The sequence below is a fragment of the Carcharodon carcharias genome, chromosome 3 (assembly GCF_017639515.1).
Source record: "Carcharodon carcharias isolate sCarCar2 chromosome 3, sCarCar2.pri, whole genome shotgun sequence".
Classification (NCBI taxonomy): domain Eukaryota; kingdom Metazoa; phylum Chordata; class Chondrichthyes; order Lamniformes; family Lamnidae; genus Carcharodon; species Carcharodon carcharias.
In genome coordinates, this window is record NC_054469.1 from 198,052,468 (window position 1) to 198,068,018 (window position 15,551).

The 15,551-nt window shown below is 41.8% G+C and overlaps 1 protein-coding gene across 1 annotated transcript in view; it reads left to right on the top strand.

The window, feature by feature from the left end:
- The first annotated feature begins 303 nt into the window (after window positions 1-303).
- The window catches only part of LOC121276368 (acidic amino acid decarboxylase GADL1-like), a 97,911-nt gene continuing 82,663 nt past the window's right edge, over window positions 304-15,551 (top strand). The window contains exon 1 of the mRNA XM_041184696.1: window positions 304-450. Within this exon, the coding sequence (XP_041040630.1) occupies window positions 387-450 (64 nt within the window). The 5' untranslated portion in view covers window positions 304-386. The remainder of the gene's footprint in view (window positions 451-15,551) is intronic.

The window sequence follows — 15,551 nt, forward strand, 5'->3', positions numbered from 1 at the left end:
GGTTTATATATATATATATATATGCGCGCAACAGGGTTCGGTACTTTTCCACTGGATTTATATGTTGCATGTAATGTATACAGATCTGTGTCTCGCATGCAGTATTTTTCCACTGGGTTTACATTACTCATTATACACGCACACGAGCGAATTTCAGTACTTTTCCATTGAGCTCAGTTGCTCACTAGCTGTGCTTTCCCATTCTGACGTCAGGGGCTACTGTCTGTCTCGATCTGGCGCTTGCTTCCACTCTCCGCCCCTTTCCCAACCTTCCTCCTCTTTCTATGCCTTTCTGCCTCTTCCCCTCTCTCCATCCCTTTATTTCACCTTGCAAACCGCTCGAGTGACACAGTCAAGACGGAGACCACAAGCATCCAACAGCTTCGATGGGAGACACAAGCCACAACGCGGAGACAATGGAGATCCAGGGATACAGCAGTCCCAATGCGGGTAATGTTCACTTGCAGTGCTGCAGCTTGTGTGTGTTAACAGGTGTCAGTGCAACACAGCGCAGATTCAAAGGGGATCCGTTCTTGGCGGGGTGGGTGGGGAGGGAAGACTTCGTGTTTTAATGCGCAACAATCGAATTTGCTGGGACCTCACAGGCGATGTGCAGTCAGGTATCTCGAAGGATATTTGGATACAACAAAAGGGGAGAGTTCTTAGGAGAACTGCGTCTGACTGAAATTCCCGCTACAATTTTTCGCCCCGTTACCAAGTTTTCGAAACTGCTCTAAAAAAAAAGAGAAATAAATGATTTTCCATTTGTGCGCGCCCGAGAAGTGTTTTTTTTTAAAAATGTTTGAATTCAGCAACTAGGAGCTGGTTCGATTCCAAGGTAAATGAGCCAGTAGGGTTGTGGATAGGTGAGATGAGGAGGAGCGCCGAGTCTCCTCAGTGCTTCTCCTCTCTTACATCAGATGATACAGCACAGGAGAAGGCCGCTGCGTTCAGCAGACCTGTGCCGGCCTTGGGAGAGAGCCATCCGATCAGTCCCACTTGCCCCACATTGCAGGCTGTCACCAGTGGTGCTTCTCGATCCCCACGATCCCTTTAAGTGATGGAGGGAAGAGGGAGTCTGGGCTGGGAATCACTTCTTGATCCCAAGGCAACCTCTGCAATGGACAGGAGAATCGAAGCCTCCCTTCGAGATGTTGCTTATCTTCAACCTTGCCTCCCCCCTCCACCCCACCCCCCTTGCTAGTCGAGCTCAGCCAAGTTGGGTATAATTCCACTGCGACTGTTGTTGAACAACTTCAAATGACCAGATGGGTCGCTGTCTCTATGGAAACCCGAGATACAGTGGATACAATCGCCTATGCTGCAAATTACCGCATGGAATTATTATTATTATCGTTATTGTTGTGACCTTGGTTTAACCGGACTCATCTCCAAGGCGACTTACCCCAGTTTGCTCTAACATTAATCTGCTACCATTCAAATCCTGGGCAGGCTTTTAAGAGGATTATGTCATTCAAATTTCTTTTCGCAAAATGCTGAAAGGGACACACACAAAAACATCATTTTATAGCGTGTGTGTATGTCTTAGTTTCTGCTTTCCGAGTTACTTTGCTGATGTTATACTTCTGGTGTTCTCCGATTTCGCAGAAGGAGGCGTTTCATTGCCAGTAAACTCCACCTCTCATCCTCTGCCCCTCCTCACCCATCATCCCCCCCAAAAATGGGCAATTTGACTCCTGAGTTTAGATTTGAGAATATTGCTGTGGCGATATAGCAAATAAATAGGCATAATACAGCCCAGCATCCGCAGAATTTTGCTTTTAACTTATTCCTTGTGGTTTTTGAAACAGATAAACCTTAGTATTAACAGAAAAATAGACGAGTAAATAAGAAATATTTAGTTTTAGGATCTCCCTGTAGTTCTATATTTTTAACTATTTTTCCACCATTTGCACTGTCTGCAATTTCTACCGTGCAGAACTGTGAACCGTTTGATCTAGGCTTTTGTTGCGAAAATAAGGCTCAGTTGCACGCGTTTACGATAAATATTACATTATAAGGGCACTATCTTGATGGGCAAAAGAATCGATAAACGTTTTCTGGGGGTGTGTGGAAGAGCGGTGGTCAAGGTGTCACCGAAGCTCACAGCTCAGAAGAAGGCTATTCGCGTTTGTGGGAAAAGCATTGTAAATTAATCCCACTTCCTCACGCTTTGCCCATAGCCCTGCAATGCTTTTCATTTTTAAGCAGATATCCAGTCCCCTTTTGAACACTGCTATTGAATCTGCTTCCACCACCCTTTCAGGCAGGAATACAGCATTAAATGCACATGGTTTCAGGCTTTTTTTTTAACCACGTATTTATAAATGAGTGCCAAGGTTCGTATGGGAGAGCGGGCTGTGAAATGCAAGCTCTTAAGGCTGACAACTGCTGGAAGGGCATTGATGTCAGGCATTCATTTTAGTTTCCTCTTCTGCAAGCATCTGTAAACTAAATATTTATCCTCATGAACTAATAATATTAGTCAAGGGACACAATTTCATTATTAATATATTTGACGAGCCATTTTTGGCTTGAGAAAGCTGAATAACCATATGTCATTTGTATCACAGTGCCATGATGTGTTTTGATGTGATTTAACATGTACAGCACCACATGACTCACCTAGGTGATGCGAGACAGTGGGAGATGCTGGTGGATTTACTTGTTGATAGCAAGTTCTGTGTGGTGTTCGTGTCAGAGATTGACTTTGTTGCATTTCTGCTGTTAGCGTGTCAGTTTACAGAAGTTGGACTTTTAATCAGTTGCTAAACTGGCTGTTAAAGGCAGTATTGAAAACCAAAAGAAAATAAGTAAATGTTGCAAAATAAATTGTAAGGAGAAGATTTTAAATTTTGGGAAAAATGGCAGAATGAGATACAAACAAACCAAACTGATTGGCTTTGGCATTCAAGTTTTGACTTGACGTACCCAGTAGTGTAAGGATTAAAATGCCAGCATTATATTTTAGTTGGCAAACTAATAAAATCCGAACATTTTTAGCTCCTTGAAGTTGCACAGATTAGGAGGGACCTAATTAGGAAACATTCAGGGTCAAGGAATTTGATACCTCTGATTACATTGAGTGACATGAGCACTGCACATGCATAGTGGCAGGAACATAGCAGCAGGAGTAGACCATTCAGCCCCTCAAACCTATTCCACCATTCTGCACCTCAACTCCATTTACCTAACTTTGCTCCACATCCCTTGATACCTATCAAGGAAGTGTCCCCTAATGGAGATACTTTAGGTTCTTGTTAGGTTTTTGAAAGTGTGCTAACTTTCTCAGTGGGTGGGTTGGAGTTCTCAGCAACTGGAGCAGCTTCTCTGAAGACATTGGGTGGTACTGTACAATGAACACAGTAACTGCTGCTCTGCCAGCTCTTACAACACTGATAAAAAGTTTCATAGTTTTGTTAAAGCTGAAATAAAAGAAATAACATTAGTCCTGTAAGAAGCATTTTGAAATTGACACTGCAATATTGTGTAATATCTGTCTGGACCACAGTTCTTTCATCCTCCTGCCTTCATTAGCTGTTGATCCTAAAGGTCAAGAGTTCTACTCGCTAAAAAGGACAATCAAGAACAAGCAAAGAGTTAAGGAACAACTTGAAACAAGCAGTAAAAAATGCAAGAATGCAAAAAAATCAGATTCTGGAGAATGGGCAAGAAACAAAGGGCACCAAAGGGTAGTAAAGAAGATAGGAAGAGCTACAAAAAGAGAATATGAAAAGAAACTGGCAACAAATGTCAAAATCAATACAAAACATTTCTACATTTAGGTTAGAAAAGAGAGGGTGGCCAGAAACAATGTGAGCTCTTTGAAAATTGATAATGACGATGCTGTCAATGAAAGTAAAGAAATGGTGGACATGCTGAATAGTTACTTTGTGTCATTATTTGCTGCAGAGAATGAGGTCAGTATGCCTCACATCCCAAGGAAACTATTATTGAATAAGGGCAGAGACTCAACAAAATTTCCTTAAGCTGGATAACAGTGATGGAGAAATTTATGACATTAAAGAGTGACAAGTCCCCAGGACCAGATGGTTTCCATCCCAGGATTTGAAAAGAAGTAGGCATCAACATTGCAGAAGCCCCAACTATAATCTTCCAAAGATCTTTCAATTTGGGAATTTAACTTTGGACTGGAAAATCGTGCATGTCACTCACTTTTTGTAAAAGTTTGGAGAGGGAAACCAGGGAATTATAGGCCAGTTAGCCCAACATCAATTGTTGGCAGGACATGCCAACATTAAATGTTTTTTCCTGTATAACCAATTTTGGTTTAAAAAATGCTGAAAATCCTAGTTTTCGTGTCTTGTTGGATCATACAGGCTGTGATAAATTTGTCACTCTGGATACATTGACACGATCATGTGTGTTGTCACACCCCTTTTTTTGCTACCCAATAAACACCTTTAAAGATATTATTTGAGAATACCCTTTTAAATGGACATATTTCTATTGAGAAATCCCAAATTGAATTGAGGTATGTGCTAATGATATAAAAGTTCTTCAGTCATCATTTACTTTATTTGTATAGTTGTATCATTTTGCATGCTTTTGGTTACCAAAGGCCTTTAATATTTATCTCAATGAATGTAAATTGGAAAAACTTGGGACTAGTGGAGAATTGTTAGAAGCTGGGATTGTACTCCCTGTAACAGAAAAGGTTAAGAAGAGATTTAATGGAGCCATTCAAAATTATGAAGGGTTTGTTGGAGTAACTTAGGAAAAACCGCTTCCATTGGCAGGAAGGTCTGTAGCAAAAGAACACTGATTTAGTTAATTGGCAAAAGAACCAGTGGGGCAAAGAGAATTTTTTAACATGGCAACTTCTTATGATTTGGGATGCTTTGCTTGAAAGTGTGGGGGAAGCAGGTTCAATGGTAACTTTAAAAAGGGAATTATGTACTTAAAATAGGAAAAAAAAATACAGGGCCACATGGAAAAGTGAAACTAATTGCATAACTGTTTCAAAGAGCCAACACAAGCATGATGGACCAAATGGTCTCCTTCTGTACCATATGATTCTATGATTCTCGTAAGACATTTTAGAGACACAATCAATTATATAGCACTATGGATTGGAACAGACTAAAGCAGTACTTAGAAAAGTTAAGAATATTTTGTTGCGCTTCGGATGATCAAATTGGCAGAATAATTCCACTGTTAGACAGCAAGTTAATAAAGTTTTTAATCTGTCTGATTTATTTCAAGAATATTTACTTGAGATATGTTCAATGTCTCTCATTTGGGGGTTTATGTCTCTGCTTTGTTTTTCAGATCTGTTTGAACAACTGATTTTTATTTCAGTGTCGTAATTGACATCCTTTAAATGCCTCATTTCTATTGCATTATATTTACTTAACACTATGGCATATGCTACTGGTGCATGTTTGAACAACAGTACCCAATTGCTTAACCTTGGTTTAGTGAGTACTAATTCCAAAAGCTTGCTGGAACAGGGGTAGAAATCTACCTTTGCATGCTTTTAAATGGACAGTTAGCAGGAGTACCTAATAAAATTTTAATAGCTGAATGAAAATGACCAAATAGGACCAGGAAAAACTATTCATTCCTCTGGTTCACAACATGGACACTTTGAATTATGGGCTGCTGCACACTTGAATTGAATGTAGTTTTCAACATATATTTTTAATGCAATAATTACTCAGGGCATTTCCTATAACAGTCTGGAATCAACATGCAGTGCACAGAAAGTAGGAGTGCGGATTTGATCCTCCCTACCCAGTTGAGTTCCTAATCCTGGCTGTGCTTCTTTAGAAACAGGCAGAGAGAGCATGGACAATTCTGTCTTCACTTAGTGTCTACATAATCTCACTTTTCAAGCAGGGATCAGTGAATAGCGATTAGGAGTAGGGACTCTGACTGCTTTTACCCCTCCTAATACAGGAATGCTGAAGCTTGGTAATATCCTCACCACAAGTTTATGTCAGGAAAGAGAGTCCATGAATTCAAACTAGGGTGCTTCAGCTCTCTATACATAGCCAGTGGATTTACCCACTGAATAATTAGAAGAACATGAAAGATGATAATTTTTGTTGTGGGACTTGTAACAGTACTATCAGATATGTCAGGTCTTTTGGATTTCCTGCAATTTCCATAGTGTATCTATGAAGCAGATAACTGAATTAAAAAATAACTGTTTCAGAAACATAAATTAAAAGAAAAAAATCTCTAAATGCTAGACATCTGAAATGAAGATGGAAAATTCTCGAAGTCAGTCAGCAGCTGTAAAGAGAATAGATAGGTGTTATATCAGAGCCATATTTAAAATGTTAAACCTGCCGATTCTCTTTAGAGATGCCTACTGCATTTTCTGTCTTTATTTTGAAACTTATCCTGCTCATCTGAGTGTTTTCACCTGGTTTTCGGAGTTTGATTGCTAAATATTTTATCCAGTCCTTATTGATTTAATCAGCTTTTTTTGTTTCAGGCCTAATGGGTATACCCTCGGTCCAGACACCTAAAGCTGCAAATAATCAGATAACTGTGGCCTCCTTTGGTGTGATTCTGCACTCTTGTAAAATCATTGAGTTAATAATGCAGCATGTATTTATTAATAAGAATATTATGGTGAGTCACTGTGAAAACTCATTGCTTTGCTAGTAACAAAGGTTTCAGTATAGACTGTTTTATGCTAAGCACTATACAGTCTGATGATTCAATTTGCTGTGAACATACAGATCTGCTCACTCACTGATTTCAATGTCTTTCCTTTCTCACTGCCATAGTGAGCTGAAAAGCGCTGGAATTGAAATAGTAACTATACATAACAAAAGATCACCTATTGAAAAGTGCACTGCACTATATTAGAATGACTACCACCAAACGTAGACTTCATCTTAACTTAATCACTGATAATAGGTGAAAACATCAAAAACAGGAGTTCGACTGAGTCAAAGGCCTCAAGAGCACATGATAAAAGTCTGTTTCTTCAATGGATTGTATTATGTCCTAGTGCCTCTTCCTTAATTACAATTTAGTGAATATCTGACTTGGACTCCAAGGGCTGAATGACCTTGTTCTGTCCTGTAAATGACTCTAGGAATGACACTACTTACATTTATGCTGAAATTTTACTGATTCAAAATAATTTATAAATTAAAAGTGATGTTTATTTATGGACATTCAAGCTCCTGTTATCAGTTGTGGAACTCGTTCTATCCCATTGCTTTAATGTCAGTTAATTCCATTCCTAACTTTGCACTGAAATCCCTAATTAATTATAAAATAATATTGTCATAATTCATGTTCAAAAGGATGTTCAAAGGAAACTCAGAGGCAGCCAAGTCATAAAAGAAGACTATTGTTTGAAAAGATCTCAACTCCCAGCACCCTCAGACTTCAGTGTAGAATGGCAAACTTTGTTCCTTCCCAGAAATGAATCTTTTCCCTTCAATGTTCTCCTCTTTATACTAACTGCTCCACCTCGTTACCCCACATCCGTAAAGTAGCTTATGATGGGATACAAAGGGCAACAGTAGGTATCTGGCATGTCACCAAACAACTGTCCTTCACATGAACAATGAGAGTTAGGAGGGAATATAATTAGCAGTTCTATCTGTCCCCAGAGTTGTCTTTGCGACTATACACAAAACTTACAGCAAGTGTCAGTAAATATTGATTAGTAGTATAACTATGGAACTTTGGCTCCATTATATTGTCACAGACAAATGTTTGTTTTCCTTTTACTGCCTGTGCTCAATATGTATGTATTTGGTGTGTATTTTCTTAACCTCACAGTGATTGTCTCAATTAAATAATCCAGCAGCAAGTTTTTGTGAGTTTTAAAATAATAAAGTTTATTTATTGTCACACACTTGCCCCGGATGTTTTAAATGTCTCATTCACTCATCTCACGCACACCAACACAGGGACAAAGATTAGGTACAGATAAAGGTAAAATAGCATGGTTACAACTCTAAGTTATCTCAGTCTCTTTTGTGGTAAGCCTGGAGTTTGTTGAATGAGTTGATGTTTTGGTTGAAGTGAAGTTCTTAAAAGCAGAGGATTCTCAGTAAGCTGCAAGGCTTCTTGTATTCAGAGTTTCTAGAGGTTGGTTCTCAGGTGAGCTCAATATTGGAGCAGGTTTGGGGGAGTCCTGGAGCAGATTTGGGGGAGTCCTTTTCCCACTTTCATGGTATTGCTGTTTATTACCTTGGCTGCTAGTAACGGGTTTGATGGCTTTCGGTCGAGCTCTATGCAGTACAGCTTCTGCTGCTTTGAAAGCAGACAGAAAGCAGGACTTTCTCATCACATGACCTTTTACAAGCCCAAAGTCCTTTTCCAAATAGGGTGTGTGGTTAGGTCGATTATATGTCCTGTGTTATGGATTTCACACCTTGAGAGTTTGACCTATTTGAAAGACCCATTCAATTGATGATACCCTTTTGAACTAGTTTCAGGAAAGGACATTGAGCCAGCATAAGTCTGGAAGGTTCCTTTTGTTCCCGCTTGAACAAAGGAGTTGCTTCAATCGCAAAAGAAGTCAGCTGATTCTCTGGTGGCCATCTTTTTGAGCCTTTTGTGATCAATTTTAAAATATAAAAATTAATTTGATGTTCAGAATATGCTGGGACATGATAATATCCATCAACTCTTCCCATTTATAATGGAAGCTGCTTTTGTAACAATAGGCTGGATTTTATAGGGGGACATATTCTGCAGCCCTTAACTAAAAAGTCCGTTGGCAGCCTTCCCATCTGAAAACTGGTTGCCCTGCAGCGATACCACACTGGGGGCAGCCTTAATTGATTTAGATTGGAGGTTCTGCCCTCATCGGAGAGGAACTCCCACCCTAGAGAGCTGCTGGCCAATCTGATTGGCCAGCAGCTCTGTAGTACTATCAATGCCAAAATCGAGTAGCGGCCACTACTGGCACTACAAACAGTCTATGAACAAAAAGTGTCATGGATAACAGACTTCAGGTAAGTCTAGGATTTTGGATGGACTTGCTCGGCAGACCTCATTGAGGGGGGCGAGTGGGGGTTGGGAGCAGGAGGATGACAGCCATAATTTAGAGGCTAGAGGGTGAGACTTAAAGGGAGGGGGCATGATCTTGGAAGGGCTGCACTGATGGACACAGGGGACCCCTGCAAGGGAGTACCCCCCTTTCCTGCCTGATGGTAGCCCGCATTGTGAAAACTGCCGGACTGTCTTCTGCCTTCCTCTATCTCATGTAATATAGAGTGGGAGAAATTCCTGGTCAGCCATGAAAGGAATTTGGAGCCTCTATTATCACTATCCATAGCTCCAGGCTACAAAGACCCATTGCAGCCCTAGTTGTTTCTTAAATAATTGCACAAGTTTTGTCTCCTCTATTTAACGAAGCTCTTTCCAAGTATTGATTATTCTATGGGTGAAGAACCTCCTGGTATCAGCCCTAAATTTGCCCTTTTTTAGTTTAAACATGTGTCTTCTTGCCCCACTCCTGCAACATAGTCATTTTTCAAGTTCACTTTTTTCATATTCTTTGTTATATCATTTAAGAGGTCCTGTGGTGCAGTGATAGTGTTCCTGATTCTGGGCCAGTAGCTCTGGGTTCAGGTCCCACTCCAGGGCTCGAAGGCTAAAGGAAGTTATGTTCATAACATGGCCAAACAGGTTGTGTCAACTTGTAATATCCTTTCAATACATGCCAATGGCAGGTGGTAAGAGTGAGAGAGATTCCTGATCAGCCATGTGATGAAAGGAATTTGGAGCCACTACTGGGCTACAACATGCATGTAAAATTGCCACAGGAACTCAGACTCTTGGGGGCTGGTTGGCTAGCTGGTTAGACAGCCAATGTGGATCAGATTGGTGCCAACAGCATGATCACTGTTCTGGCTGGGGTGGATTCAGGACCTGCCTCCTTTTCCTGGCTGCGGTGGAAATTGTGGCACTGAGGATCAGACCTGCCTTTGGGAAGAGAAATCAAGAAGATTGCATTATCTTCTTCTGTAAGATCACCTCTCAGGCATGTTGTTTCACAAACTAAAAGCCAAAGTCTATGCTTAGATTCTAATATGATGGATCAGCATCATTGTTCTTCTTAAGTTTCCTCCAGTGCTTGAATGAATCCTTTATTTTTGAATCTCTCCCCTATATTTGAATGTCTCCCCCATGTTTGGATATTTCACCCATGTTTGAATGCCTCCTTTTTGTCTCAGTGATTAGAACTGGACAAAATGTTCAAGATGTGGCTTGGTGCACCATACAGTTTGAGGATGACATCCTGTGTCTTGCATTCCAGTATTTTGGATATATGATTAATGACAACAACAACATGACTTATATTTATATACATTAAGTAGGAAAGCATTCTAAGGCACTCCACCTGAGAGTTATAAGCAAAATTAGACACCGAGCCACATGAGGCAATATTTGGGCTAATAGCATAAGGTTGGTCAACAAGGTGGGCTTTAAGACATGTCTTAAAGCAAAAAAGAGGGGTAGAGAGTCAGAACGGCTTAGGGAGGAATTTCCAAAGTTTTGGACCTAGATAGCTGAAGGTGCACCACCTATGGTGGAGCAATTAAGATTGGAGATTCTCAAGAGGCCAGAATTAGATGAGTACAGATATCATGGAGGGCTGGAAGATATTGCAGAGATAGGGAGGTGCAAGGCCATAGGAAGGATGAGATTTTAAAATCAATGCTTGACTGGGAACCAATGTAAGTCAGTAAGCACAGGGGTGATGAACAGGTCTTGGCGCAAGTAAGAACACGGACAGCAGAATTTTGGATCTCAAGTTTATAACTAATTTGCATTGAGTTTCTGAGTCGAAGGGGAGAACTTTAACTCCCAAGAATGGACAGGTTGGGAACTGCTGGTGAGCGTGGGGTAAAAATGGTTGATTTTTAAAGCAGGAGTGCAACCCAACTCCAGTGTGCCCACTTCCAGGCTTAAAGGCGTGCATTTGGAAACTTAATTACCAGGGTTGGAGATTTCCTAATTGGAACGCGGGTGGATACTTACTGGCACAATTTGCATAACTAGGAGGCTCCAAATTTCACTTAAGAAGGATGGATTTCCAGGGACTTGTAAAACGAACAGTGGAAACAGGTGAGTTTGAGCAGCAGTTTTGATGGGCATTTAAACTTGTCAATGACCTATCTGAATAAAAATCTCACTTACTGAAGCTGCTGTCGCACTTCCTTCTGGCATATATCTGGCACAGAGTGCTTGTGTGGAAACAGCTTTTTTCAATCTTAGCAGATTTCAATTGACAAGGCTGGGATAAGAAGTGCCTTGGATATGTTTGACAGCACATCGAACAGGAAGACCGTCACCAATCGTGGCAACAATGATGTGCTGTGGTGGGATCAGCAAATGCACAGAAAATTGCGGGTTGAGGAGGACAAAGGGGGCTCATCATTCATCTGCGGATATAGGAAAGCATAGAGCAGAAGGATGAAGATTGGGCATCCATTGCTAGACAAGCCGCTCACATTACTGCCCGTTTGTCCATTTATGGCAAAGGTTCACCTTGTGTGATACATAACAAGTTAAACCCCATGGTTTGCTCTCCCCACCAGCACCAGTCCACTGCACCCCCGGACTCATCATTAAACAGAGCTTTAATCACACATTCAACTATTGCACTTCTACTCATTGAGCTCCAGCAGGTATTAACATTCATCATGAAAGAAGTGAAAGGGAAATCAGGATAGGTAATAATGGGCAAGATGTGGGAATGCTGTTCATCATTAAATTTTGTGTGGATTTATACAAAAAAAGGAAACAACACTTTGTGAAACACCCATTGTTTCCGTTTTGTCAACTATTTTGAAAAAGAACAATATATGCCTTATTCCCATGTACCACAACCTCTCCAATGGCTTTTACCTGTGAATGCCTTGTCAATCTCCTTTCTTTATGTTAGTGTTCTGGGATAAATGCTATCTCTTCTTGGAGAATTATTTGTTTACAATTTCTTTAGTGTGAGAAGACTTCTCAATTATATAAAAATTCTTCTTATCTCTACTTCTGATGCTCATATCTTTCCTTGTGAATAACTGGAGGAAGGAATCCATTATCTTCTCTGTTTCAGTGCAGTTTTAATTTTTTGTGGATGTCACCACTGACTGCACTTTTATTCCTATTGTACTGAAAGCATTTCTTACCGTTAAGCTTTGGAACTGCAGCCTTCTATTTTTACCAGGTCTCTCTTTGTCCTTCTGAACACATTTCTGCATACGACGGCACTTATCTCAGTGATCTTCTCCCCTCTTCTCCCTGAAGGTTTTGTGGATTTTACTGTTGATTAATTTTGTTAATCCATTAAACGTTATGCTTGGTTAGCATATGCTTGCTGATTCTCAGTATTTAATTTATACTGCATGCTCAGCATTTTGCCTTTAAAGGTATTCCACTTGTCCTCTGCTGAACCTTAGTTGAAAACTACCATTTCAATTCATTTGTTTGAACTGTTCCCTCATTTTGTTGAAATTAGCTTTTTAAAAATTATAATGTTGACTCCATCGCTGACATTTCAGCATGCCAGATCATACCAAACTACAGTCACATTGATGCTTTAGTCAGTATTCCCCGTGGGTGACATGATTCACATTTTCTGTGGATGAAATTCAACTTCAGTGAGGGCGCAAAATGAGAGATAGTAGATTAAGCCACCCATTAGACACCATTGAAGTCAATGGATAGGTAAATTGGGTGGGGTGTACAATGGACAGCTGAGCTGCTATCATCTGCTTTGTGCCCCTGTTGAAGTTGAATTTTACCCCCATTTTGTTTTGATGTAACCAACTTTTCCAATGTTTTATTCTTTGAAAATACCCCTATGAATGTGAAATTAATGTTTGATATATTTAACATTCAAGCACAAATCTAGATTATTTGTTATTTGTAACACTGCAATGATTTACAGTTTTGTTGGTTTCAGTTTTCTGAGGCATTGGGCAGAATTGTCTCACATTTGCACAAAGTGCAGCAGTAGGTGGGAAAAAGGATGTCTTACCCACTGGCCGCAATGGCAGCTTTTCACGCCGCATCGTCCCATTCCCAGCGTGTCCCGCCTCATTAATATTGCATTCTCGGGAAGCACGCCAGGCCTCTGATTCACCAGCCCCTCCACTGCCTCAGGCCTTCAGTAATCTGGGCACCATATTTAAAGGGTGCCCCTGCACTAAGCTAGCCCTCTCTAAGGCATTGGAAGCTGCTGCAAAGTCATGCTGTGACCACATTTAGCGACACTTCCTTCAGACACCTAACTTAGGCATCCTAAGGCCATAGAAAAGATGAGATTTTAAAATCAATGATTGACTGGGAACCAATGTAAGTCAGTAAGCACAGGGGTGATGAACAGGTCTTGGCGCAAGTAAGGACACAGACAGCAGAATTTTGGATCCTCCTTAATATGCAAATTGGATGTTGTTGAGACCCGCTGTGAAGTCCTCTAGCCCCGCTTTGGGCGAAGACCAGCAATCAAGGTGACAAATCCAGCATGGGAGATAGTGGCAGCAATGGTCAGTGCCAATGTCCTGCAAAAGAAGACAGCCACCCATTGCCAAAAGAGGAAAAATAATCTCCGTTCTTTGAGGGTAAGTCACTTTTCTCATCACTGTCAACTCACACACTCACAAACCCATCACAGATCCACAGGGATCTCACTCACTGTCAGTTCAAGGGACATCACCACTCACCCTCACACACCTTCATCTGCCCTGCGGATCATGTCCTTATCGTGTCCACGGCACCACTCACCACCTACACATGCCAGACATCCTTCTTATCTGGCCTGGCAGGCATCCTGCTTACACTCTCCCCATCTGTATTTATGCAGGACAAGCTGGCACACAGCAAAAGGGAGAAGTTGCAGACTGGTGGAGGAATGCCTGACATTGAAGTCCTCACAGATTTTCAAAATAGAGTCATCCAGCTGCCGACAACGATCTGGACCATTCCTGTGCTGATGGTGAAGTTGGCGGTGCTCAACCAAGTGAGGATCCAGCAGTGCAACATCCATCTGACAACCATGCTGTGAGTCAATTCCCCTGTTCCGCAGTCCCTTGCCATGCACTAATTATCTTTCCTCGCTTTCTCAGTCACACCTGGGAAGCAGCCGAGGGCATCCATAACCCAGGTCCTTGACTCACACCCTGAAGACATCACGGAATAAGAATCAGATGACACCCTAATTGAAGGCCCATCACAGCGCTCACTCACATCCCCCACCATCACAGACACACACACCTCAGTGGGACTTAGTTCTAGAGTAGCCTCAGGATCACAATCTGGTGAGTACATTGCACTATCTGATCCACAGCAGGTGGCAGCAGGGACTTCCCAGGTTTCTGGCACTCAGAGGACTAGTGGAGACAGGAAATCTTCTGAGTGTGAGTCAGATGAGGAGCCTCTGGACTCGGACATACCTCAGTTGCTGGAACTCAGGAGCATCACAGAGGGATGTCCAATGCGCTCCTCAGATTGCAAAGCACGATGGAGCCTTTAGTCTGAGGTGATAGTGCCGGAATGCCATCGCACCAAGGTCAACACTAGTAGGATGGTGGCTGCCATGGAAACCTTAGTCCAGGACATCAGTCCTGCATGGCTGCTTAAGCTGAACTCCATCGCTGACATCATAGTTGATCTCCAACAGTGTCAACATGAGAGGGGTGCAGCGCAGCTCGATCTCACTGCAGCTTCCCTGTCTACTCAAGGAGTCACCAGGGGCCCTCAGGCACCCATAAGGAGAAGGATCAGCAGGTGCACACCCCGGGGCTGTCCACCCAGGTGACTCTGGGACTGTCCACCCATCTGAATCCCCTCTTCCTGTGACCCCAGAAGCTCCAGCTCCACAGACCGAGTAGGGTGCCGTTGCCACACAGCAGGACCCCGAAAACAGGCCAGGGCCCTCCAGGTCTTGGCCCTCCAGAGGATGCCTGTCAGGCTCATCACAGACAGGATGTAGCAGTCAGCAGGCTGCCTCCACCTCCACTGTGGATGTCGGGGGAGCTGCAGAACCAAGGTTCACATCTGAGTGACACAAACACTGTTCATCATAACAAGGAGCCATAGGCAAGGAGATATTTTTGGGAGTTTATTTACAATAGTGAACAGTATGTACAAATGATTAACACCCATGCCCAGGCTGTGCAACTACATCTTCTTAATGCTTGGCCTAAATAGCCAAGTGGTTATGGTACTGGGTTTGTAACCCCAAGATCAAGAGTTCAAATCTCACAATGGCAAACTATGAAACAATGTAACTTCATCTGAAACAGATGGAAACAGGTTTGTACTCGAAAGAGTTACATCTTTCTAACCCTGCCACCACACACACACACACACACCCATTGCCAGGTGCATGCCTTTTAAAGGCAGTCGTGAAGCATGCCGTTCTGAAGTCATGCTATTCTTTGGCATATCTGTAATCTACAGAACAGTTCTCATGATAAGTATAAATTGTAATAGCCAGTTATTCAGTGTTAGATTGTACAGAATGAAATGTAAAACAGAGAGGGGTGTACTGGTGTCACTTTTGAGTTTTAGAATTGAATGATCTCCAGAGTATATGT